Source organism: Dunckerocampus dactyliophorus, chromosome 2, assembly GCF_027744805.1.
Source record: "Dunckerocampus dactyliophorus isolate RoL2022-P2 chromosome 2, RoL_Ddac_1.1, whole genome shotgun sequence".
NCBI classification, from domain to species: Eukaryota; Metazoa; Chordata; class Actinopteri; order Syngnathiformes; family Syngnathidae; genus Dunckerocampus; species Dunckerocampus dactyliophorus.
Window position 1 is genome coordinate 1,496,887 of NC_072820.1, and position 25,568 is coordinate 1,522,454.

The window sequence follows — 25,568 nt, forward strand, 5'->3', positions numbered from 1 at the left end:
CTTTGTTGAGAAGCCTGATGGCCTGTGGGTAAAAGCTGTTTGCCAGCCCCTATAATCACCTTTATACTCGTATTACACAATACAGTAGACATAATAAGAGAAAATAAAATAGAGAAAATAATAAAGAAAATAAACCTGTTTACGCCCTTCTAAATACAGTTTTTAACATTATTACAGCCCTCTACACGTCATCGTAACGTCTTTCAATGAGTCTTATGAATACCTTATATTTTTATTTAATTTCATTTCATCATTTTCATGCTGGAAAATGCTTCTTGTAGGCAAAAATGACTGAATTTTTTGGACTAATAAATAAGCACAGTTGTGGTCCATAGTGTGCATGCGGCATCAAGTATTGCTAATAATGACTTGGGTAAGACGTATGTCATCATTTGTTCTTGAAACTCTTCTGTGTCAAACATTTTGTTCCTCCCTGTCGTGATTGTGAGAGTTTTTGCAAATCCTTCTTTGCGGCGTGTGGTTTGCGGGGGGTGGGGGTCCGCTAACGTTACTGCATCCTGTCCTGTGGCCTCGACGCCACAGCAGGCGACAACGAAATGTAACAGTGTGAATAACAAATAGTAAGACATAAAGAGCCTTTTGACTCTCACGTACTGTATACTCCCCTCTGCCTGTTCGCACTGACCAGCACTAACAGAGACAGGAAGTGCACTTACACACTGACCAGCTAATAAGTTGCTAATTGGTGAATGTCTTACACGTTAATGTAACACGCACACACACACACACACACACACACACACACACACACACACACAGACATCTGGAGGAGGGGGCTGAGATGTCTAAGAATAGATAAAAGGCGGGACATTATTCTGGAAGGACACACACACGCACACACACAAGTGATGAATGTCTGACAGATATTCTACATGTTCCTCACCGCCATAAACACACACTGGCATAAGCCCCTCCCCCCTTTCACACACACACACATTTGGTGCTGGACAGCATCATTTCTCAGCTCCTTCACTTCGCCACATATGGTCACTGGCTTGTTGGCGGCAGACACTTCAAACGACCTTCTTACGCCCCATCGCCGCTGACCAGCTAACGCCATTTCCTCCACATGGCTGCCTCGGAAAAACACGACACGCAGTGTGCTCGCGTCTCCATCCTCAGAGGACCTCTGTCGCTTACGACAACATTGTTTATGTATCAACATCTGTGCGCTGCCAGTCATCTTTTTTGGCAATAAAATAGACAGAATTCACAGAAATCAAGCCAGTGGTTCCCATTCAATTATAAATAGATTTAACCCATAAAGACACTGTAACGCACCTGGTCTGCCGAAGAATAAGAAGATGTAGCCGGAGGGATCGATGTTGCCAACTTAGTGACTTTGTCGCTCCATTTAGCGAGTAAATGTCATTGGTTTCACAAACAGGCTTCACAGATCAGAAACTGAGTTTATGAGAACTTTCAGACCCTGTAGATGAATCCAGTCCCGATTTGCAAAGTTCAAGTAAAGTGGTTTTCAAACTGCACCTGGTCTAAGGTCATCTAGATGATGAAAAAAAAAACAGAAATGTGGATTTTCACAAATCAGACTCTCTGTCATTATGAACCTTCAGGGTCTGTCAATTAATCCAGTCCAGCTTTGAGAAGTCCAGGTAAAGTGTTTTTCAAACTGCACCTGGTCTAAGGTGGTCTAGAGACTACAAAAATGGAGTAATGTGCCTTTTTTTCATTTTCACAATCTCCAACTGTGTTATTGTGAACCTTGTGGGTCTGTAGATTAATCCAGTCCAGATATGAGAAGTCTAGTTACAGTGGTTTTTGAACTGGGCCTGGTCTAAGTTGGTCTAGATGCTGAAAAAAATTGAGAAATGTGCCTTTATTGAACTTTCACATATAGAATAAAGGTTTCACAAATCAGAAGCTGTGTAATTATGAATGTTCAGCGTCTTTAAAATAATCCAGTCCACGTTTGAGAAGTCTACGTAAAGTGGTTTTCGAACTGGACCTATCCTAATGTGGTCTAGAGGCTGAAAAAAACCAGCAATGTGCTTTTAATGCATTTTCACAAATACAATAAAGGTTTCACAAATCTCAAACTGTGTTGTTATGAACCTTCAGGGTCTGTAAATTAATCCAGTCAAAATTTGCAACGTCTAGGTAAAGCGGTTTTCAAACGGCACCTGGTCTAAGGTGGTCTAGATGGTGAAAAAAACAACGTAGAAATGTGACTTTATGCATGTTCACAAATCAGACTCTCTGTTGTTATGAACCTTCAGGGTCTCTTGAATAATCCAGTCCAGATTTGAGATGTCTAAGTAAAGTGGTTTGGAACTGGACCTGGTCTAAGTTGATCTAGATGGTGAAAAAAATGGAGAAACGTGACTTTATTGCATTTTCACAAATCAGAAACTGTTATTATGAACCTTCTGGGTCTGTAGATGAATCCATGAAGTCTAGGTAAAGTGGTGTTTGAATTGGACCTGATCGAATGGACAAATCTAGAGAAGAGACTTTTGGAGAGTCTGACATGAAACCGTATGTAGTGATGAATCAAACACATGTCGAAATCAAATGAAAACACAAAATGAACATGAAACAACCAAAATTGCACCTTCTACAAGTGAAGATTCCTTTTTAGCACACACATTAAGACGCCTGGAATTCTGCGAAGAAGCCATATTTGGAGTAGCTGCTGTCAAAATTTGGGACGAATTTTGCTTTCTTGTCTAATCATTGGTCTTTTTTTCAGCAGCCACCGCCCCCCCACCTTGAGAAAATGTGTTTGTCTCTTCAAGACAACTTGGTGACCCCGAGGTGACATCAGATTACAATACGTACATTGATTGTATATCATCATTGTGAATGTTTTGCTGCCGATGGGCCAGTACTGGACCCCGACCTGGTGGTTGGGAACCCCTGGATTAGGTGGTCTCCAGATGATGCATGCATACCACACATTCCTACAACGTGACAACATAAACTGTGGTTTGTGTGTCTAATTTCCACGATCAACAGCTGCTGCCAGTCACACTAGGGTGTCAGGATGCACACGCGCACACACACACACACACACACACACACACACACACAGTGCTCAAAAATCAATAGTATAACCCTCCCCCTCCACATGCTCCCACACAACAAGCTGCGGTCAATGTGAAGGGTTGAGATTGTGTAGTAAAGAAGACATGTTCAACGCCAAGATGTCAAGAACCAGCATGGCGCTTCTACCATCTTTTCATGTCATCAACGCATCATCCTGTCAGCTGTCACTCACCGATACGACGTCTGTTTTCGGAACGCCAGCCCCTTCAGCTTCTCCTCCAGGCTCTCCTGCTCCATGTCGGGCAGGCTGCTGAACGTGTCGCTGCAGCAGCCCACGGCAGCCTCCTCCGAGCCCGCTCCGGACTCCGACTCCCCGCCGTCGGCTCCGAGGGAGGCGAGCCGCCCCGCGCTAAAGCCCCCAGTCGCGGCGGGGCTGCTGCGCTCCTTCGCTTGGGGGTCCATGCTGGTCGCTCTCTCGCCCCGCGCTGGACCCCCCACCGCCCCCTGTGCTCGCCCGGCTCAAGCGTGGCGGTGCGCAGACGGAGAGGCCGCGGGAGGGGATGTCGAGGGACCGGGGACAGACAGGGACACTCCGGGGACGATGTCCTCCAGCGTGTGGCCGCTAGCCTCCTCTAGAGAGCTAGCTCAGCTCGGGTCCGCCGCACGAGCTGCTCTCAAGAGCTCTGACCAGCTGCTGTCACGTGACGTCAACTCACCGGAAAGGGAGCGAGTTGCCCTTCCAAAATAAAACCACACCGTCGCACGGAACGCTTTATATGTAAACAAACGCTCCACTCGCTGACTTGCGTTGAGTTTCATGTTTAAATTATTAGCGGTTTTACGCCGTACAATGATTATCACTTGTTTGTCCTTCCTGTTCTAAACATTCGACGGTCTTGCATTTATATGTACTATCTATCCGTACATGTTTTTATACTGCTTGTGCTCATTAGGTGCACGGGTGCGCTGGGGCCTATCCCAGCTGACTTTGACAAATGAACACTATTTACGATGAATGTAAGGTTTTTACACGAGTACCATCTAATGAGTAGCTAGATAATTCAAAGTGATCGCGAGAGACCCAACTGGAAGTGTCTTATTTTGTAGTGTTGAAATTGTGAGCGGTTTTCAAACAGAGGACGGAGATCACGCCATTCTACGGGCCCTGCAGCATCCATCTATGCAGGGACATGCAGCATGGCATTGTGGGATATTCCTCTCTTACGCCTCCTCCTCCTCCTTTGTGCAGCATCAGCATCATCATCATCAGTCAGAAAGTAGGGCAGGGGGTGAGCTACAAATGAGCGCACGTATGCTGCGTTCAAGGACTGCAGCTGCTCTGCCTTCTTCAATTGGACATTTCCATCAAGAGGTCAACCACGTCACAGCGTGCGTGTGTGTGTGTGTGTGTGTGTGTGTCTGAAGACATATTTGGGGTATTCACACTTCACATGATGAGCTGATATATTTTGGGACACAAACGCCTCTAAAGGACAACCACAAGACTCCTTTCGAACTCAATGGAGTTAAGTTCATTTCCAGGGAGGAGAAAGCAGCAAATGTCCACACTGCAGCGCGCTTGACATGAACCTCTGACCTTCCAGCGTGGCACCAGTGTGTTCAAGCCCTCAGGAAAGTGATGCAGCAATCTATGGCGTTCCTCGGGGCTCATGGCCCACACCACTGGTGTTTCATGGTCAAACACTGTGCAGAAAAACACCGTCCAGACAAAGTATGCTTTTACTAAGGAAAATACTTTATTCCAAGCAAGGTGGCAAAGCACACATGAACACGGAGAACATTCTCCACTTGAGAATTTTCAGTCACTGCTGCGATTGGTTGATCATTTACGTGTAAAATGTCAGAAATCACATGTAAATATTTGACATCTTTCATTTGGAGTTCAGGAACTACACAAGGCACGTATGTATGCTTGACTGGCGATTCGTGAGGATGAGACATTTTAGATTTATGAACCATATTTACATATTTTTTTTCTGCAAATGCTGAAAGTCAGATAAAGCCGACAGCGGCGCAAGGCGATTTACAATGCCAGTAAAAACTAACTGGTCTTTGATTTAGTCGCCTTTTTGTAATGGTTAACCACTTTGAGGCGCCCCCTGGTGGTGGCCAATGCAGTGGACAACCACGGGCCAACGTTCCATGTTGGCTGGCGTCAGCGCTTACGCTTCAAACCGGCGCGGGAAATGCTATAAGGCACTTTCGGGAACTATAAACAATATATTATAAAAGGAAGGAGAAAATAAAAGCATGAACACGAGTATCAAAAAAAGGTGAATGACGGAATGGCATAAAAACATCCAACATGAAAAGAAGTACAGAGCAATAATCTTTGGAGACAAAAAATCTATAAATATTGAAGTCAGTGTCCTGTAAAAAGCCTCCTTGTGTGTATTGATGCAAGGCTGACGGCGCCGACGTTTAATCAAAACACAACGCTCATATTCAGTGCAGCTTTACTTCAACAAGCGCGCCGCCATTGATAATATTATTATTACTATTATTTTGATTCTGTGCTGTCACTCCTTCCTGTTGGCTGATTGAGGAGCGACACAATAAAAGAAAAGAGCAGTGAGAAGTCTGAGGATTGTTAAAGAACACTGAATCTTGCTCCTTGGGGGGGGTAGACCTCAGGAGGTCTCGTTGACGGTTCGCTCCAGCGCGAGCGTTTTACTTCGGCTCTCGTTCGTCCTCTGCTCCAGAGGCCTGGCGGAACAATACAAGCATTATTTGCTGTGGAACTCTTATACCCACAAATACACAAATACCCCATACTGTGTACACACCAGGACAGACGCAGCTTACCACCACCAGTGTGTGACTGGAGACCATGAATAATAGGCTCAGTGCAAAGTGCTTTGGGCACTGCGGTGGCACTTATTTATTTGTAGCGCTTCAAATTTTTTAGTGGAATGAGAGAGATGAACTTCGGACCCTGTGTTTCCCAAATATTCATTTGTTTGTGGCGGTCAAAATGTTTTTGTGGCAGGAGGAGGTGCTCTCCAGAGCCAGTGTTTCCCTGATATTCATTTATTTGTGGTGGTCCACATTTTCTTGTGGCAGAATATGCGCTCTCCAGACCGAATTTCACATGCATTTATTTATTTGTGGTGATACAAATGCTTTTGTGGCAGAATAGATGCACTCCAGCCCCCCGTGTTTCCCATACATTCATTTATTTGTGACAATCAAAATGTTTTTGTGGCAAGAAGAGGTGCTCCCCAGAGCCAGTGTTTCCCAAATATTCATTTATTTATTTTTAGTTCAAATATTGTTGTGGCAGAATGGTGCACTCCAGACCCCGTGTTTCCCATACACATTCTTTTGTAGCGGGAGAGAGGTGTGCTTCAGACCCAGTGTGTCCCATATTTTCATTTATTTGTGACAGTTCACATTTTTTTGTGGTGGAAAATGTGCTGTCCACACCCAGTGTTTCCCAGCCATTTATTTATTTGTGGCAGTCAAATTTTTTTGTGACAGGAGAGGTACTCGGCAGACCCAGTGTTTCCCATACATTCATTTATTTATTTGTGGCGGTCCACATTTTCTTGTGACAGAATGTGCTCTCCAACCCAATTTCACATACATTCATTTATTTGTGGCGGTCCAAATGTTTTTGCGACGGAATAGGTGCACTCCAGACCCCGTGTTTCCCATACATTCATTTATTTATTCGTAGCGGTCCACATTTTTTTGTAACGTGAAAGAGGTACACTTCAGACCCGGTGTTGACCATACATTCGTTACTTTGTGGCAGTCCAAAACTGTTTTATGGTGGGAGAGAGGTGCACTCCAGACCCAGTGTTTCCCATATTTACATTTATTTGTGGCGGTCCAATTTTTATGTGTAGAGATATAGGTGTACTCTAGACACCGTAGAGTCATTTATTTCCCATACAGTCATTTATTTATTTGTGGCGGTCCACATTTTTTGCTCCAGAACCAGTGTTTACCATACATTCATTAATTTGTGGTGGTCCAAATTTATTGTAGCAAGATAGCTTTTCTCCAGACCTTGTGTTTCCCACATTTTTATTTATTTGTGGCTGTCCAAATTGTTTTTGTGGCAAAGGTGAGATGCACTCCAGACCCTACGTTTCCCATACGTTCATTTATTGGTGGCGGTCCACGTTTTCTTGTGGCGGAAAATGTGCTCTCTAGCCCAAGTTCCGCGTCCATTCATTCAAATTGTTTTCGGTGGAGGGAGAGAGGTGCGCTCTGGACCCAGTGATTCCCGAATATTCATTTATTTGTGGCGGTCCAAATTGTTCCGTGGCGGCAAAGAGGTGCGCTCCGGACCCTGTGCTTCCCACTCATTCATTTACTGACATGTGGTGGACCGCCACAAATAGATTTGGCGCTACCTGTTCATCCTCGCTCATTCAGCATTCTTTCCTCTGCTTTAAGTTTTTATTTTAATTGTTTTGGTAACACATAAGAGTGGTTTGATGGCACTAGCTGCTACAGCTATGAATCCAGCAGAGGGCGCCATGTCACATGTCAATTCAGCCAACATTTTCCATCAGGAAGAGGCTTTGACGCTTTTGTAAGTACTGTATACCTCCACTATTGTGTAAAACACTTTTCTTCGCCATTCAGCTTCAGCTCTTCGGCATTCGCACGCAATTTCACCACAAATGGAATTCTCTGGTTGTGATGATGAATGGTATTTCATTTGATGACCTTTGCAAGATTATTTCCTACATAAGCGTTGTTGGATTTGTTTGATGTCAGCTGCTGAAGTTTTGTTTTTCATTCCTGCGCTGCTCCCGCGTTTCCCTCAGGGATCAACAAAGTATTGTGATCGTGTAGAAGCCGCCACTCCTTGGCGATTAGCGGGGTTTCAAACGACGCGCAGGGGTCAGGTGCGGTTGAGTTGTGTTTGAAGCGTGTTCAGAGCCTTGGTGGAGGTACCAGTGTGTGTTTATTACCTGTGCAGGTTCTTTGGCGTGTGTGTGGCGTTGCTTTTACTCCTGAAAGGCGGGTGCGTCTCCGCCCGGCTCGGCTCCTGCGACACTCTCTGCTGCTCTGAGCGGCGCCACGCTGCCATAACCACGGGCGTGTCCTCCCAGTGGTCGGGATACTCGCCGCCCAGGCCCAGGAGGTGCGGCGGGTCGTCTTCGAAGGTGGACAAGAGACTTCTCGACTTGACTGAGGGAATACAAAAAAAAGTCAATTTTCATGCTTGCCATTTATTTGTGGCGGTCCAAATATATTTGTGGCAGGACCTGTGGCCGAGTAGGACTCTTTGACGGCCACCTGTTTGGAGGCCAGGCCAGTCTCGGCGACGCTGGAGGACGAGGTGAGGCCGCTGGGGTAGAAGCTACCCAAAAAGAGAGCGAAACACAACACCACCACCTGCGGTGGGGCGGGGGAGAAAATGAGAGGGAGTGGGCGGAGTCAGAGGAGGACGTAGGAGGCCAGCCGGTCGATAACCTCATCAATATCTCTCAAGCGCATACCATTAGGCAGGATGACGTCTGCGTGGTCGCCACTCTGCACGATTTGGAGACTCTACCGGAGAGTGACGCTTGCAAGGACTGGAGCTGCTGCAGCAGAGACCTGAACACACACACACACACACACACACACACACACACACACACACACACACACACGTTAGTTTGCATTGATGTTTCACATTGTAACGCCCAACTAAAGTGACCGTCGCCAGTGTATTGATGTTGCACAGTGTTGTTTTCATTCGCTCAAAGTGCTGCCGTCACGTGACCGTGCACCAAAGTACACACATGCCGCCCCACTAAGCATGCGGACGATGGCGACAAAAGCAGCCGCGCTCGGGTCGCACTCTAAAAGCGGCTGGAACAACACAACACAGCATGTTTGAAGGGGCCGACCGCATTGTATGCACCATGGCCTTCTGTTTCATGTGCTGAATGGGTGCTTTAAAGCGCCCTCTACATGTGGCTGCAGGCATTTTTAGTTTTCTTGCAAGGATATCTTATAGTTTTGGAAGCTTTTATAGCACAAACTCTATCATGGGTTTGAAAAACTATACTAATTAATAAGTCATCACTGTTTTGTCATGGAATAAAGACATTATTAGTAAAAAAAAAAGTGCATATTGAAGCAAATTTAACATATTTTTCCATAAACCAATAATTTTCAAGCATAAAAATGACTAAACAAAGTAAAATACAAATATAAGGCATTCAGAAGATGCATTCTATACTGGTCACTAGGTGTCAGTAATGTCACATGAATAAGAAAATAGCCACCGCAACAACTACTGTACAGGACTGAAAGTAAACAAAGCACAACAAAGAACTCTAGCCATGCTAACATGTGAGACTATATTGTGTCTTACATGTCTTATTTTCTCTGAGTATGTCTACTATATTGGGTAATAGGCGTGGAAAGGTGATTATAGGGCTGTTCATTCATGTTTAGAGGGCTTAAATAATGTTAAAAACATATTTAGAAAGTTTTGAAAGGTTTTCTATGCTTAATATGTCTTATTTTCTCTTATTATGTCTACTATATTGGGTAGAATGAGTGTAAAAATGACTGTAGGGATGTTATTTAATGTCTAGAGGGCTCTAATAATGTTAAAAAACACATTCAGAAGGTGGTAAACAGGTTTCTATGTTTTATATGTCTTATTTTCTCTTATTATGTCTCCTATATTGGGTAATAGGGGTGTAAAGGTGACTATAGGGGTGTTATTTCATGTGTAGAGGGCTCTAACAATGTTAAAATCCCTATATAGAAGGTTGTAAATAGGTTTTCTATGTCTTATATCATTATCTCTGTCTATATGTGTCCTTGGCTGGTGACCAGTCCAGGATGTACTCTGCCTCTCGCCCAAAGGCAGCTGGGTTAGGCTACAGCATACCCCGCAGCCCTAGTGAGGGCAAGCGACATAGAAAATGAATGGAGGGATATTATTATGTCTACTATATTGTGTAATAGGAGTGTAAGGATGACTATAGGGATGTTCACTCATGTTTAGAGGACTCTAATAATGTTAAAAAACGTATTTAGAAAGTTGTAAATAGTTTTTTGTATGCTTAATATGTCTTATTTTTTCTCATTATGTCTACTATAGTAAGTAATAAGAAGGTAAAGGTGACTATAGGGGTGTTATTTCATGTCTAGAGGGCTCTAATAATGTTAAAAAGGATACTTAGAAGGTCGTAAACAGGTTTACTATGCACTAACTACCAAAATATTACATTTAGAAATAAGGAATACTACTTGGCAGAAATTCACTTATCACAGTCGGGTCTGGAACCAATTAATTGCCATAAACAAGGGTGGTGTCCAGTGCATACACGAGGGGACACACTACGTTAACAGGACTTAAAAAAATATCATCACGATGATCTTTTATCAATATTGAAATCACGTGACACTAATCACAAATGAAACAGCAGCTACTTCAAAAATGATGTTCCAGGACTGCTAAAGCACCAAATCCCTCGTGAGTTGTGTTCTGTCATTTTAGATTCAAGTTAAAAATCCCGTCCTTGTGGTTTCATTTCAAATATATTTTGTGTTCCTTTCCACCCACACCCTGCCCCCACGGGCTCAAAAAGGCTGGAGAGCACTGCTTTACAAGATATTTAAGAAGTACTGCAATATGTCTAAGTATATTATATCCTTGTAGCTAATATGTGTATTCAGTGTCCTTCTTACTTGTTGGTGCACTCCAGTGTCTCCACTTTTCTGCGGAGTTCACTGTTTTCGTTGGAGCATGTCTCCACCCTGTGGTCAGAGAGAAGTACTGCAGGTGAGGGATCCCCATTCAAAACCAAACCACACGATGAAATTCTTGACAAAACACAAAACCATAAACTTTTTCGAACGTTTATGTTAAAAGGACGCACTTCTTCTCCAAGGTGTCCATGTATTCCTTCTTCTTCCTGCGGCTCTCCTGAGCTGAAATCTGAGAGGGAAGATATGTTTAGAAAAAAAAAAGACTTATTAACAAAATGCAGTTTTCCGTGAACTTCACCTTATTCTTGATCTTCCTGCGAATCTTCTTCAGCGCCTTCTCCTCCGCCTTGGTGAGCGGCAGCTTGGTGGGAACGGGATAACCCTCGGCCACCAGCGTGCGGCGCTCCTCTTCGGTCAGCATCAGCGGTCCGGAGCCCTGAAGCTTCTAAAACCAAAAACAGCAGAACTTCAAGCAGCTATGGCGGCCCACTTGATTAAAGCACATGCTGCTTGTCACTCACATGGGGGGCTGTGAGCAGAGGTGAGTTGGATAAGGAGGAGGAGGCGCTCCCTCGGGGGGACGCCTTCAGGCTGGGCTGGGTGGGAGGCGGGCTGGCGGGCGAGGTGGGGCGGGACAAGCTCGGAGGGGCGTGCACGGGGCTCTGGCTGCCCTCCGAGTCGCTGCCGTGGGAGCTGGGAGGGGTGGGAGGCATCTGGAGGGCATCCAGACCTGAAGGGTGGGGGGCAGACCCTTGTAAGGACAATCTGGGCTAAACATGAGTAAGTATGAGGTGCTAACTCACCTTTGGCGGACAGGTTGAGAAACTGGTCCACTTCGTGAGGTTCTAGTTTAATCTGAGGGAGGACGCTCTCCTCCTTCACCTGTCAGCACAAAGATTATTAACGTGAAGATGACCACACGTGCACATTAAATCAGCTGAGCTCCCACCTTGATGCTTCTGTCATGGGGGCTGCTGACGGGGGTCTGAACCGGGCTGGTGGGGGTCACGGTGGCGGCGACAACGGGGCACTCGGGGGCTTGGGCTTCCTCAGCGGACCCCAGAGAGAGGGAGAAGGTGGGCAGGAGGGAGGATGGGGCGTCGCAGAGGAGGCCCTCCATGGCCTCATCCTGGTCCATGGGCCACTCGGCCGAGTCGCCGTCAGATTCTAAACAAAAGGCAAAAAAGTCTTTCCGGGAGCCGCTTTAGTGACAATATCCACATTTTCCTCATGGTTCCCTTTTCCTGCGGCCGTCCCAATACTTGTGCCCACAATATACAGCATCAGCGTCCTCACCTGCGTCACTGCCGTGCTCCCCGGTCAGGTGTGACAGCGGCGACTGCGGCCTGCTGTCGCCGCACAGCGAGTAGCTGTGCTCGGCCGTGATGTGCGGGGGCAGCGGCGAGGACGGGGACAGATTGCCGCCGTCCTCGTCCTCCATGGCGTCCACGCCGCCTCCTCGCACCCCGCCGGACAGGAATGGGTCGCTGAGGAGTTGGCCGAGCAAAGCGTCATGGGAGAGGTCATCCAGGAGCTCGGAGAAGTGCTGCACAAGAAGAGAAAAGGTGGGAATTATGAGCAATCATGGCCACTAGGGGGCGTACTTGCACGCTAGCTCTCAATGTGTGTGGTTTTCTCACTTTCATCATTTGCCATCCTCTTTCATGTTTTAACACACTTTTTACCTCATTTAGCAGTACATATATAACATAACTATATAATCATAAATAATATAATAAATATAGAAAATTTAACATTAATAATAGGGTTTTATACACACACACCATCATGTATTTGTAAGATAATTCCACTCCTGAAGCTTTGCAAAAAAAACAGGCTGATAATGTGTCAAAACATAAAACCCTACTGTGTTACCTGTACTACTACATTGTCCGACAAGAACACCACATGGTGGCGCTGTTATTAAACCCCATGACCAGCTCTACTACCCCTATGTTGCCCAATTACAGTATGCACGAGTCTCATTTGTACATGTGCGTTAGCCTTCATTTTGTCCAGGCGGGCTTTCCGTCCTCAAGAAGTAGTCCCCTGCTATTGAGACCTAAAATGAGTCCGACAAAAAGTATGCCTCTATATGTGTTATTTATGTGTTTTCATGCATCATCTGCTAAAGTGGGGTATTTAAATGGGATGCACATGGTTTTTGGAAGTGTTTCAAGTCGCCATAGAAGTCGCGACTGCTCACCACGAGCATGTATTTGAAGTTTGTCATGTAAATTAGCACCGAGCTAGCGCTTATCTTTGAATCACTGATCTGTATAATATATCTGGATAGCTCATACGTCGTGATTTTTTTTGTTTGTGTTATGAAATAGAAATAAGCTCTTTTCTGATATAGAAATATATTTGAACAAAAACCACAAGAATAATATGTGATAACCATAATGTGTAATAACCATAAACACACACACACAGAATACAACACTGAAACAAAACCATATGCTTTGGGTAAGACAATACGTTGTTTGCAATCTCAAACATACCGGTATGCATGTTCAGTAATATTTTCCAGAACATATCATATGAATGAATCCTTTTACGTCAGTCATTCAGCAGCAAAAAAAAAAATGGTTGTTTATCCAAATGAAGGGTCATGCCGGGTCAATTGTATGCTAACTGGCTTGCTAACTGCACTGTATACAATGCCTGGTAAGCATCATGGAAGCACTGAGATTCTTCCATTCCTTCAAGTAACGCAACCTTCGTCCCTTAAAGAAATACATATATCATGACATAACAAAAAAGTACGTACATTTTCTCTTAGCTATTATAGAGCTATATAAACCTATCAATTCTGGACATACATTTAATCAGAGGAATTTCACACGATCGAAAATATCTGAGAGATGGACAGTGCAAAACCCTTAAATGATCAATCATAAATCTACATTTCAATCATACTTACACGTGAAATGTTCGTCCACAGCCTTTGAACTGGCGATTTGTGCAGTTAATAGCTGCACATGCAGGCATCTTAAGGCAAAATTTGTGTCCAATCCGAATTAATAAAAGAAGTTCACCACGAATGCAAAAGCTTGCCCGAGAAGTGTTTCTTGCGAGTAGCAATATGGCGGCCGTGTGGCTTCACAAGTCATCGCCAATGAGCTATCCAGATATATTATACAGATCAGTGCTTTGAATGCATTTCTTTCATGTTCAATTTAAGTATTTTATTATTTGTATCTTATGCAAATGCTATTTCGACATACTTCATTTATGTATGTGTATATTTTACAGTGCTTCAAGTGAAGGCTTTATTTAGGACCTGTTATCTGTCAGCTGAGTTAGCAAGAAGAAGACATTCGACCAAACAAACGCCACCGTAAGTCATGGAGCTACAATGTGTGTGTGAGTGTGTGATGCCAATAACATACTGTGAGGCTATTTAAGAGGGAAGACAAATATTTACACATGGACCCACCAGTGGGACATTCCCCATCTGGTCCACAACATCCAGCGCAGACATGTAAACAAATATCCAACAATTAACTTCCAGGTGTAGAAGTTACCGCTTTGGTAACTTGGTTGCCATGGTTACCGCCTCATCATCCATCCTTGGCCGTTAGCCACTCAGCTCAGGAGGATAAAGCAACAGTGTGCAACATTGTAGACCCGAGTGTGCTTAAAAATAACGTCTTTGTATAAGGACAGGAAAAGGGAGAGGTCCCACTCTGACTGCTTAAAAAACAGAACCAGGCCACAAACCACACACACACCAGCTTCATACACTCCCTGTTATTTCTCCTGCGTGCGTGCGTGCGTGATGGGCTGTGGCCCGCTCCACTGCCCTACATCTCACACACACACACACACACACACAGAAGCGTCTTTGTGAGGCCAGCTCACACAGGCGTGCCATTTCAGGACGACTGTAACTCGACCCCCCTCCCCACACAGACGACCTCAGTAGCCTGAGTGGGAAAAGTGGGGGCAGGAATCCGTGAGGAACAAAGACGCTTTAGGTTGGTGTTAGTCAGTCATTGGGAAAATGCATATAACTTAAAGGCATCACAACACACATTATAACAGGCCTGTCTTGTCATTCCAGCACACCTCACACACACCTGGTCTGCCAGGGGAAAAGTAGACGTAGTAGGAGGGATCAGCTGGTTATCGAGTAATCAGACCCCTCTAGATTCTTTTTTAAAAAAGTGACTTTTTCTGTTGTTATTGGAGACTCAAACATGAACGCACGTATCGCTCCTCTCAACGTGCAACGGGGTCCTGCTGTGGGCTCCTCCCCCGCTAAACCTTTTTTTTGGGGGGGGGGTTTTGTCTTCCACAGCATCCATAAAAATGACACGCGTCAGGGCCTGGGATGCAAATTAGACAGCGACGTCATCCCACCTCCACAAATGGATTGCAGTCCAATGGAAAACAAGAGTGACGGTACGTTTGGCTCAATTTGGAGAACCAAATCTTTTGGCTTGGCTCCCAGAATTTTGTGTTGCTTAGGTTGATTTCTTACCAAAGTAATTTTTTAAATCTAAAAAATAACTAGAAAAGCACTCTGAGCCAATACCGATAACTTTTTGCTTCTCAAGATCGATATAATGCCGATATAACTTTTTTATATCTACTTTTTAAAATTTAAATGTGTCGTAAGGAGGACTGGAACAAATTAGGATTTGACCAAGTGTACCTGATGATTTGTCCTAATCAGATATCATAACATTACTACCACATCACGACTACCAGGAGAACCAGAGTATAGAGGGGAGCCAACTGCTGTGGCCCAGCAAGGTGCACTGTATTCGGGCACACGCTGCGAGTAGCCAGCGTGACGCCACAGAGGTCTCCCGCAAAACTTTTGCACTTTTCAAATGCTGTGGCGCAGGCGTTTCAGGTGGCTGATGAGGTTTTTTATGTGCTCAATGTTTTGTTTTTTTTTTTTTACAGGCCGTTAACATCACAGGCAGGAGAAAAAGGGAGCGCTTAATTTGCTCACCTGCACAGTACAGGTTATCTCGCCTCACTGGAGCGTTTTTCAAATTATCGTTATCAGAGCTACTGTATTTTTAACTCATTCAACCCCTTCAGTAGCGGCCATTTTAGATGGTCTTTCAAGGCACACAGAATATTGGGTTCGATGGCTTTAGAAACACGCAAAGATTAGACTCCTGTCTTTCATCAGAAAAAAAAGTTTGTTTCTACCTTTTTCTGTTCTTTAGTAATCTGCAGTAGAACAAAAGGAAAATATCAGTTTCCAACAAAAAAAGGGAGAAAAACAGCTTTTTTTGTGAAACGATTTCAAGCATAACTTTCACTTTGATACAATTTTATTGACAGCTCAAATATCTAAACAACTACACCAACATAAACAACACAAAAAAGGCTTGTTTTACATCAAAATAGCAATTTATTTGCAAATACAACACAATGAACTATTTACAATTTTCACATTTGGAACTGAACTGAAAATTTCCCTACAATGCGTAACCGTCTACACGCTACACTCCTCCACGCTCTCCCGCATCCTCCTTGCTGTCGAGTGTGTTTGTACATGCAAAAGATCCATGCCGAGCTCTTAGCAAACGCACTTCTGCCACCTTGTGGCCGTTTTTATGGCTTAAAATTGCTCTAAAGGTGACTTCTGTCAGTCTGCAGTTGAGTCATCACCTCTTTTTGGCTCTCTCACAGAAAAACGTAAGATCCCAACGGATCGGGCGTCGGGGATTATAAAAATCGGATTTAATCATAATTCCCTCAAATCGGCCTGATAATTATCGAGCACCCCTAACAAAAATGATAAAACACAAAAAGACCCAGGTCAACTAGACAAAAAGGTCATGATTGTGTGTATTATTTATAACGGTTTACAGCCACACAACAAACATAACACGACCAAATAGGAGTTCAAATGTGGGAAACTAAACGAAAAAGCAGTTTTTGCTGGTCCTCAGTGAAGCTTTTCTCATAATTGTAACTTTCCTGTCTCATACTGTAGTTATGACTTTTTCTCATCATTTCAACTTCATCTCACAATTTCGACTTTATTTCAGGACTTTTTTTATCTCATCATTTCAACTTTTTATCTCACAATTAAGACTATCACATTATTATGACTTAATATCTCATCATTTTGACCTTCTTTCATGGCTTTCTTATCTCATAATTGACTTGTTAATCTCATAGTTCTGACTTTTGTCTCAAAATTATGGCTTTTTATTTTATAATTTCTAATTTTCATAATCATCACATAATTGACTTTTTCCTCTCATAATTTCAACTTTATCTCATAATTATGACTTTTTATCTCATAATTTCATCCTTTTATCTCATAATTGATTTTTGATCTCATAATTTCGTCTTTTTATCTCACAATTATGACTGTTATAATTTCACTTTTTTAATCTCATAATTATGACTGTTGTCAACTTTTTATCTCATATTTCGGAATTTTCATCTCACAATTTCGACTTTTTATCTCATAATTATGACTTTCCTATCTCATAATTATGACTTTATCTCATAGTTTTGACTTTCTCATCATTTTGAGTTTCTATCACATATACTTGTATTATGACTTTCCCATCTCACGAGTTAAAATGTGGGGAAACTAAAAGAAAAAGCAGTTTTTGCTGGTCTTTAGTGAAGATTGGCACTCTGTGTTTCCCGCTGCTCATTTTGCTCACCTTTCCAGGGTTGGCGTCCCCATTTCCACCAATCACGTGCGCCTTAAAGCCTTCAGACATCCTTGAGAGCATCCATGAGCAACACTCGAGCACGAAAACAGGCAAAAGTTAGCCACGTGCTAACGTCACCAGCCTGGGGGACCTCACTTCAGATTTGTGAAAGTCACCACGAGCCACCAAAACTTGACAAACGTTCCACCGAGTTCAAACTTGTTTTTTTTTACCAGCAATTAGATCTCCTGAATAAAAGGTGGCCTCCAGCTGTGCCGCGTCTGCTTGGAGAGCCAATGGCGGGGCCGAGGAGGAAAGATGCCTGCAAGTCTTCAGTTCCTCCGCGCGGTCGCGTACGAATGGAAAGCAAAGTCTCCCGTGGCTGTGCCAGAATTACTGTAGCCCACGAAAAGTCCAAAACTTTATCTCAGCATTTACTTTATCTCATCATTATGACTTTTCTATCTCATCATTTACTTTATCTCATCATTATGACTTTTCTATCTCATCATTTACTTTATCTCATCATTATGACTTTTTATCTCATCATTTACTGTCCATCTCATCATTATGACTTCTTATCTCATAATTTACTGTCCATCTCATCATTATGACTTCTTATCTCATAATTATGATTTTTATCTCATAATTATACAATTTACTTTCTCATAATTCTAACTTTCCTATCTCATCATTATGACTTTTTATCTCATAATGTACTTTCTTTCTCATAATTATGACTTCTTATATTTATGACTCATATCTCATAATTAGGACTTTTTCTTGTAATTTCAACTTTTTATCTCGTAATTATGACTTTCCTGTGTCAATAAGGATTTTTTTAAATCTCAGAATTTCAACTTTTTATCTCATAAGTATGATCTCATAATTTCGATGTTGTGTCATAACAATGACTTTCTTATCTCATAATTTTGACTTTTCTACCTCATAATTATGACTTTCCCATCTGATAATTAGGACTTTTTATCTCACAAGTTTGACTTGTTATCTCTTAATTAGGACTTTCGTATCTCATAATGAGGAAATTTTCTAGTCATTTTGACTTTTTATATTATAATGATGACTTTCCTATCTCATAATTATGACTTTGTCGTGTAATTTGGACTTTTCATATGATAATTATGACTATTATGTCATTACTTTTCGATGTTTTCGTTCATAATTATGAGGCTAATTGGGCTAAAAAAATGTTTCCTTTAAAAACAAAAGTGGAATGATGCAACATGTGAAGTAGAGGCAGCAGATGGGGGAGGGCAAACAAAGCAATGTTTGCATATTAACGCACGCGTGCACTTTAGCCCGGACTGCGTCCTCGGCGTGATGACACGCTCCCACGCAAAAGGACAAACACGTCCAGATAAAGCCCTCAATAGTCATCATTTCACTGCTAATCCCCCCACGACGGTGGCAGCGGCTACTGGAACGTCAACGACCAACAGGATGTGCAGTATGTCCGCCTAGCAACAGTGTCAGGAGGCCAGCTAGAAAGTTAGCAAGAGCGCTACATCATTCTCAATGCGATAATGATCATCCAGTCATAACTAAACTTTAGCGTGACAAGCTGTTTGAAGATAGCGTGATGATAATAAACGTGAGGAACCTTGGACAAAACCTCACGCTGCCTTTATCTCGGCAAGGCGAGGACGTTGTGACTTGGAGCTAGCGTTCACGTTGAATCCCAGGGCCGCTGAGCATCCGCCAATGAACCTTCCCACCCCCGAGGGCTGCGATGATTATACCTCTGGTTGCATTCAGTCATTTCCCTGCCAAGGCAGATAATGACACCTCATGAGAAAGCCCGATTAGTAGCTGCACGGAGACGTGAGCGGCGTCTCGCAGACGCAAATAACAGTGATAACAAAGAGTGACGGAGCGGGACGTGACATCAATGATTGTCTTTCAAAGTTTAAAGATGCAAGTGTCTTTCTCCGTGAAAGTGAAAGCTCACAGTGTACAAATAACACGCCGGGTCAAAGTTCACGCCTTATCCGGGCCACTGTGACATGTTGGTGTGCACGAGTGTGTGCGTGTGCACGTGGGTGCGGGAATTCAAGTGAAAATGCAGACATGGAAAAGTGTCTACTCCCCACCCTCCCTGCAGGCGTCACCAAAAGTTCCAGATTGTTGTTCCTACTCCTCCCCCTCCACACACGCACGCACACGCGCACACACACACACACACACACACACACGTGCACACACTCCAAACAGCATCCAGACGTTAGCAGATGACTTCACCACATGCAGACTGGGAAGAGCCTTCACAATCAGCCTACAAAAGAATATTTGAAATAAAGGTTATCGCGCAAGCTTGTTATTATTATTCATCAAATAGAAATTCATGTCGCGTGTGGAATATTTTCATGAGCTTTAAGCGAGAAAGTTGTCTGAGCGTCACTTCGTGGCTGAACGTTCCACTCGGGAGGCGTAAACGAAATCAAGCAGTCTGGCGCTTTGGAGAAGTGAAAATGTTTGAAACGTTCTCTCAGCTGGGGAGAAACTGGTCTCATTAGAACTGGGTCAGCTCACTCAGGTTTTCCGTGTCGTCATGGCGACCGGCCAGCTGGGTTTAGTCACCTCCGCTCAGCAAAAAACAAAGTTAAGTCTACAAGACGGACCATGAGCAACATTTGCCAACTTTTTTCTTTCTTTAATATAATATTACCTATAATATTACCTGTCCGTTATATGTCATCACTTTGCTGACCGCTGTTATTCAAATTATATTATTTAAGTTTTATTAGCATACAAATAAAATACTAATATATCTATTGTTTAATTATTATAAAATAAAAATAAAAGCATAACACAAAATAATAAATAAATATAAATAATAAATATACATTTAAATCAAATCAAATATTTAGAAAATACAGAAAAGTATAAAGTTTAATAAAATACTAATACAATAGTTATTTTTTATTAGTGTAAAATAATGTAATAACATCAAAATTTTGAATAAAATAGTAAATAATTAGAAAACAAACATTAAAAAAGCATAAACTGATCAAATAAAATACAGTAATAATTATTTTTAATTATAAAATAAGTAACAAAATAAAATAAATATTTGGTATTATAAAATAAGTATAATTGCGCAAGTAGTAATAATAATAATAATAATAATAAGTACAATTCTAAAATAATTATTTTTACTTATGAAATATATTGTCTAATAAAATACTATAAGTAATAATAGTTTTTAAATGATATTACAAAATAAAATAAATGCACATTTTAAGTCACTTAAGTGTTTTTTGTTGTTGTTTTTTTTACTTAATTTTACAATGATTAATGCAACAAAAATAAATATTAATTTAATTGTGTTTCCACTATGCCAGTGACCAATAACAAATGAGTTGTGGGTCCCAAACGGCCCTCAGGACAAACTTTTGACAGATTAGTTATTATATTTCAGGGAATAATGCTTACTTAAAAAAAAAAAAAAAAAAAAAGTTATTTTAAGACTTGATGTCAAAGCACAGCATAAAAGTCACTAGTCACTAAAACAGGGACGGAAGCTAATCGTCTATCTAGCTAACCAACACTGTTGCTAGGTAGACTTATATCTTGTTAACTGTCTTTCTATGTAGGTATCTTGCCGGGATAACTTTCTAGCGAGCTAACTAACACCAGTTTCTAGGTAGATATCAACTTGTTAACTAGCTTTCTAAGTAGCTAGCTTGTGGACTAACTACCTTCCTTGGCGGCCATTTTGCTAGCTAGCTAGCTAGCCAACCAACACTGTTGCTAGTAGACATATTGCACATCTTGTTAACTGTCTTTCTATGGAGGTGTCTTGTTGGCTGATTTCTAGCTCGCTAACTAACACAGCTTCTGCGTAGATGCCAAATTGTGAACTAGCTTTTTAAGCAGTTATCTTGCGGACTAACTCACTTTCTTGGCAGCCATCTTGCTAGCAAGATAACTAACGCCGTTTTAAACGTACAGTCACACGATGACTGAAAGTGGGTCAGCGAGTACCTGCGCTAAGCCGTTTCATGTCTCCTGAAGACAAAACAAACTCGTCTGGACTCGTCTATCATGGTCACGCCTTGAAGCCTGCCTGGCAACTGAACATGAAGCCGCTTGTGGACGTTTTTACTGGACTTTTCCTGCCGCCTCGGACAAGAACCGGCTCGATCGCCCTGTGTGGATGACGGCCAACGGGGATGGTGGGGTGAAAGGTTAACGAGACTGCCCAACTGGGAGCGCGAAGGAGGCAGGAAGTGAGGCCGCACGCCCATAAAAGGTGTCCTACTGCTGCCTAATGAGAAGACTTTGATGCTTCAGCACTACCAAGCTGCTTGATGCTGGACAATGATGATGATGGAGCGACTTTAGGCCATAAAAGTCTTCTGCAAGCCGCTCCTTTTAGGGATTAGACGCTTCTAGCTAACCACACACACACAAAGGCGTGGAAGGCTGAATGAAGGGGAGACAAATTTAGCTTCTCCTCAGAAGACCATAATCATAATCCCTCACTGCATGATTACCACCTTCCTTCTCCGCAAACTAAAAAGCTCCACTTTTCCGAGCAAGTAGGGGGGAGGAGACGTTGCATCAGACTGGGAACACACGCACACCCACACACACACACACACACACACACACACACATGTGGACGCCATGTGTGAGCCTCCAGGCTTCAAGGAGGGAGCAGCAGGACAACGAGCAAACCTGCGGGAGGTGCAAAGTGAAGAAACCCCGGTGGCGTCTTTGCAACTTTCTAAACAGGATGCCCTGCCCCGGCGGGGAACAGGCGCCTGCACTGTCACGCCGTTGTTTACTCTGCGACTGTTTGCTAACACACAACCGTTCGCAGCCTGCAAACGTGTGTGCGTGGGTGTTCGTGTGGTGCGAGATGTTCTAGTAGAAGAAGTGTGTGTGAGAGAGTGTGTTACGTAAGAGGACACATTCTTGGGAAGGAGCGCAGCATGTGCATAGCAAACCGGGTGCATGGAGGACACTCGTAGCACCATACAGTAACCGTGGTGCATTCAAGAGACGCCAAGCAAATTGCGAAATCCTACCGCTTGATGAAAAACATGACTTTAAATGTGTAAAAAATGGGGGCTTTCCAACAGAGACTCTGACATGAAAACACGTGCCGCTCTTCTCAACGAGCAGCAGGTGCTGCCGTGAGCCCCTCGCCCCCATCTCAAAGCACTCGCAGGCGGCTGGCTCAGTCTTGTTTGGGACTTTTTTTTTCTTTTTTCAATGCCAATAAAGAAGCAGGATGGCGTCCTTTTCCATCCATCCATCTTCTATGCCGCTTATGCTTTTTAGGGTCAGGTCTTCCCGATCTCCCGACTGCGTGCAAACATGCAAACGCATCATGGCCAATGATGCGTTTGATGAACACTACTGCCGCTTTAAGCTAACAGTAACATGTGTACTTACTAAAAAATGGCTTATCTTGCATGTCAAGTAGTTCCCAACATGACAGCGCATCTCTTGAATGGAGGATATTTGTATGCTAGCGTCACTTCCTGTTTTGTCAACAATGACGTTCAAATAGTTTGATTTTGAACCAGCGGAACCTGATCCTGCCGTGCAGGGAGTGACGTCTGACGAGCGGATGGATTTGGGCCGTGCAGGCTTTGCATTGTCGTCAGGAATCTGGCGTCAACACACCCTGCCGGGAGAATGGCGTGGCCCGAGAGGAGGGCGGACAATCCAAGCAGTCTGTTTGTGGAACACTTCGCTCTATTTTACATTCATGCACGCCCAACTCACACTCGGCTGCTATGTTCAACGTGCGCACAAGCAAGGCCGCTTCTAATTGGACGGCGGGTCCGTGTGGATGGAATGCTGGAGGAACCGTAGCCTCAGGACTGGTTTAAAAGGACCTGCAGTCAAGTCTGGACCCGTCAGGAGCAGCCAGTCCAAGTGTGAGTGGGTTCTGTAGGCTGCCATGGTGCAAGGATCAAACGTTCCCTTTGCCGGCCCAAAGTGACTCCTGAACGCTGGCACTTATGCAACAGATGGAAAGCAGAACAAATACACCTCCTTGGAAATGCATTTAGCACATGTCCACCAGCTTTAAAAACCTGTGCGACCTACTTTTAGGCTGCGTTGGGTCGTGTAAAAAGCCATAAAAGCTCTTTGAAAGTATATTTTACAAGCTTTTAGTGAAATATACGCAGGTAAATATAACACAAACACCAACATAACCTGCATATTCAAACCAGTAGACGCCACTTTGGCTTACAATATTTGAGCTAAATCTCATAACAAATTCCTGAAAGCTCCTTAAAAGTATATTTGACAAGCTTTTAGTGAAACATAAGTGCAGTATAAAAATAAGATGCGTATTCAAACCGGTAGATGGCACTTTGGCTGACAATATTTGAGCTATATCTCGCAATAAAGCCTCTTTAAAAATAGATTTTACATGCAGTTGGTGAAATCTAAGCTGGTAAAAAACAGTACAACATAAAAATAAACTATATTTTCAAACCAGCCGTCAGCATTTTGCTTTGGAATAATTGAGTTAGGTCACATAATAAGCCGTGAAAGCTCTTTTAAAAGTAGGTTTTACAAGCTCGTGGTCAAATAAGCTGGTAAATACAGCAGAATATAAAAGCGCCATGCCTATTCTAACCAGTAGACGGCATTTTGGTTTGGAATATTTGAGGCCCATCTTGCAATAAGGCCTCAGAGCTCTTTAAAAGTATATTTTACTAGCTTTTAGTGAACTATAAGCTGGTAGTTATAGTGCAATATAAACATAACCTGCATATTCAAATCAGTAGATGGCACTTTGGCGTATAATATTTCAGCTAGATCTCATAATAAATCCAGAAAGCTCTTTAAAAGTACATTTTACATGCAGTTGGTGAAATATAAGATGGTATATACACAGCAGAATATAAAAATAACATGCGTATTCCAACCAGTAGATTGGATTTGGCTGTCAGTATTCAAGCTACTTCTTGTAATAAGCCCTGAAAGCTCTTTAAAAGTATATTTTACATGCAGTTGGTGAAAAATGCAGAAGATACATATTCAACCCAGCAAACGTCATTTTGCTGTGGAATAATTGAGTTACATCACGTAATATGCCAGGAAAGCCGCCCAATCAAATGCAGTTAACAAAGATAACAATGCTCACTTTTGCTTGACGCTGTCAGAGAGGTATTCAGTGAGCAATATGCTCATTAGCTTACTCCTTTTATTCCTCAACAATGACCACAAACGTGTCTTGTTCTGCTTATTCTGCTTATTTATAAACATTTTTCACTAAAGTAACCAATCAAAAGAGATGGGGGACAAGGGGGGGGGGGGGGGGGGTGCAGTTGGGTGGCAAATGCACCCAGGACCTCAAGGCTCAACTTGTGTATGGAGAGCAGGGCGCGCACGCGCGCGCGCGCGCACACACACACACACACACACACACACAGTCAAATAATGCTGTGACTTACATTAGTGTAGAGAGCACAGTCCATGTCTGCAGCCTCGGACAGCTCGCTGAGGTTCCGGTCCCAGTGCAGGAAGGCTTCAGTGGAGTCCAGGATCTCCATGGTCCTCTGTGTCCTCCTCCGTCACGACAGCAAACAAGAAAAGTTCGTCGTAACTTGCGTGTGTGTTTCAACAGGAAGTCGACACCAGAAAGTGAGCTAATGAAGCGTGAACGTCCGAGTGTGTTTGTTGATCATCTCCGTTTGTCGTCTTAGACATCAACACATACTTTGCTGCTGTCTCGCCTTCCTTTTCTCTCCTCCTCCTCTTCTTCTTCTTCCTCACCCACTAGACTGACTGGAATGTGTGGGCGGAGTCAGACGCCAAGCAAGAAAGTGCAAAAATATCGACCATCAAACTGTTACAGGAATGACTTGAAGGTGTGCGTGTAATGTACGACTTCCGATGTAACTTACAATAAACTTATTAGCGGTTTTGTGAGTTCCAGATGCTTGTTCAACTCCAGCAAATCGAAATATTGAAGCATTTCCGGTTTCAATATAAAGTCCTCTCAAAATCCTCACCGTCAGAATTTGTGACACGAAACCCGTGTCAATTGCATCTTTAGGTAAAAAGGGTAACTCAAGTAGAATTTGACGTTAAGGATGCTGCTTTAAATAATAGATGGTAACTAAATACGATTTAAATCTCGAGCGCGCCATTTGAAACTCTTATTTATTGAAGTTCCGGTCTGGCAGGGCGCATGCG

The 25,568-nt window shown here is 43.1% G+C and overlaps 3 protein-coding genes across 6 annotated transcripts in view; 1 reads left to right on the plus strand and 2 right to left on the minus strand.

Moving 5' to 3' along the window:
* dgki (diacylglycerol kinase, iota) overlaps positions 1 to 3,705 on the minus strand; it is a 64,132-nt gene extending 60,427 nt beyond the window's left edge. For both annotated transcript variants that reach the window (XM_054768435.1, XM_054768434.1), the window contains exon 1: positions 3,260 to 3,705. In XM_054768435.1, the coding sequence (XP_054624410.1) occupies positions 3,260 to 3,489 (230 nt within the window). In that variant the 5' untranslated portion in view covers positions 3,490 to 3,705. The remainder of the gene's footprint in view (positions 1 to 3,259) is intronic.
* A 1,488-nt stretch (positions 3,706 to 5,193) lies between these two features.
* Positions 5,194 to 25,324, minus strand: creb3l2 (cAMP responsive element binding protein 3-like 2). The gene is made up of 12 exons (XM_054764930.1): positions 24,824 to 25,324; positions 12,025 to 12,274; positions 11,678 to 11,895; positions 11,532 to 11,610; positions 11,250 to 11,458; positions 11,027 to 11,173; positions 10,899 to 10,957; positions 10,708 to 10,776; positions 8,511 to 8,610; positions 8,277 to 8,406; positions 7,980 to 8,199; positions 5,194 to 5,754 (listed from the first exon to the last, which is right to left on the minus strand). Exons 1-12 carry the CDS (start codon positions 24,920 to 24,922, stop codon positions 5,679 to 5,681), a joined length of 1,656 nt encoding a protein of 551 aa, XP_054620905.1. The 5' UTR covers positions 24,923 to 25,324; the 3' UTR covers positions 5,194 to 5,678.
* lamb1b (laminin, beta 1b) overlaps positions 12,796 to 25,568 on the plus strand; it is a 36,910-nt gene continuing 24,137 nt past the window's right edge. For 2 of the 3 annotated variants that reach the window (XM_054764916.1, XM_054764907.1), the window contains exons 1-2: positions 12,796 to 12,811; positions 13,987 to 14,071. The gene's annotated coding sequence lies outside the window, so the exon portion shown is untranslated. Of the gene's footprint in view, positions 12,812 to 13,986; positions 14,072 to 25,568 lie in introns of those variants that run through there. The other variant, XM_054764888.1, reaches the window with a different exon arrangement.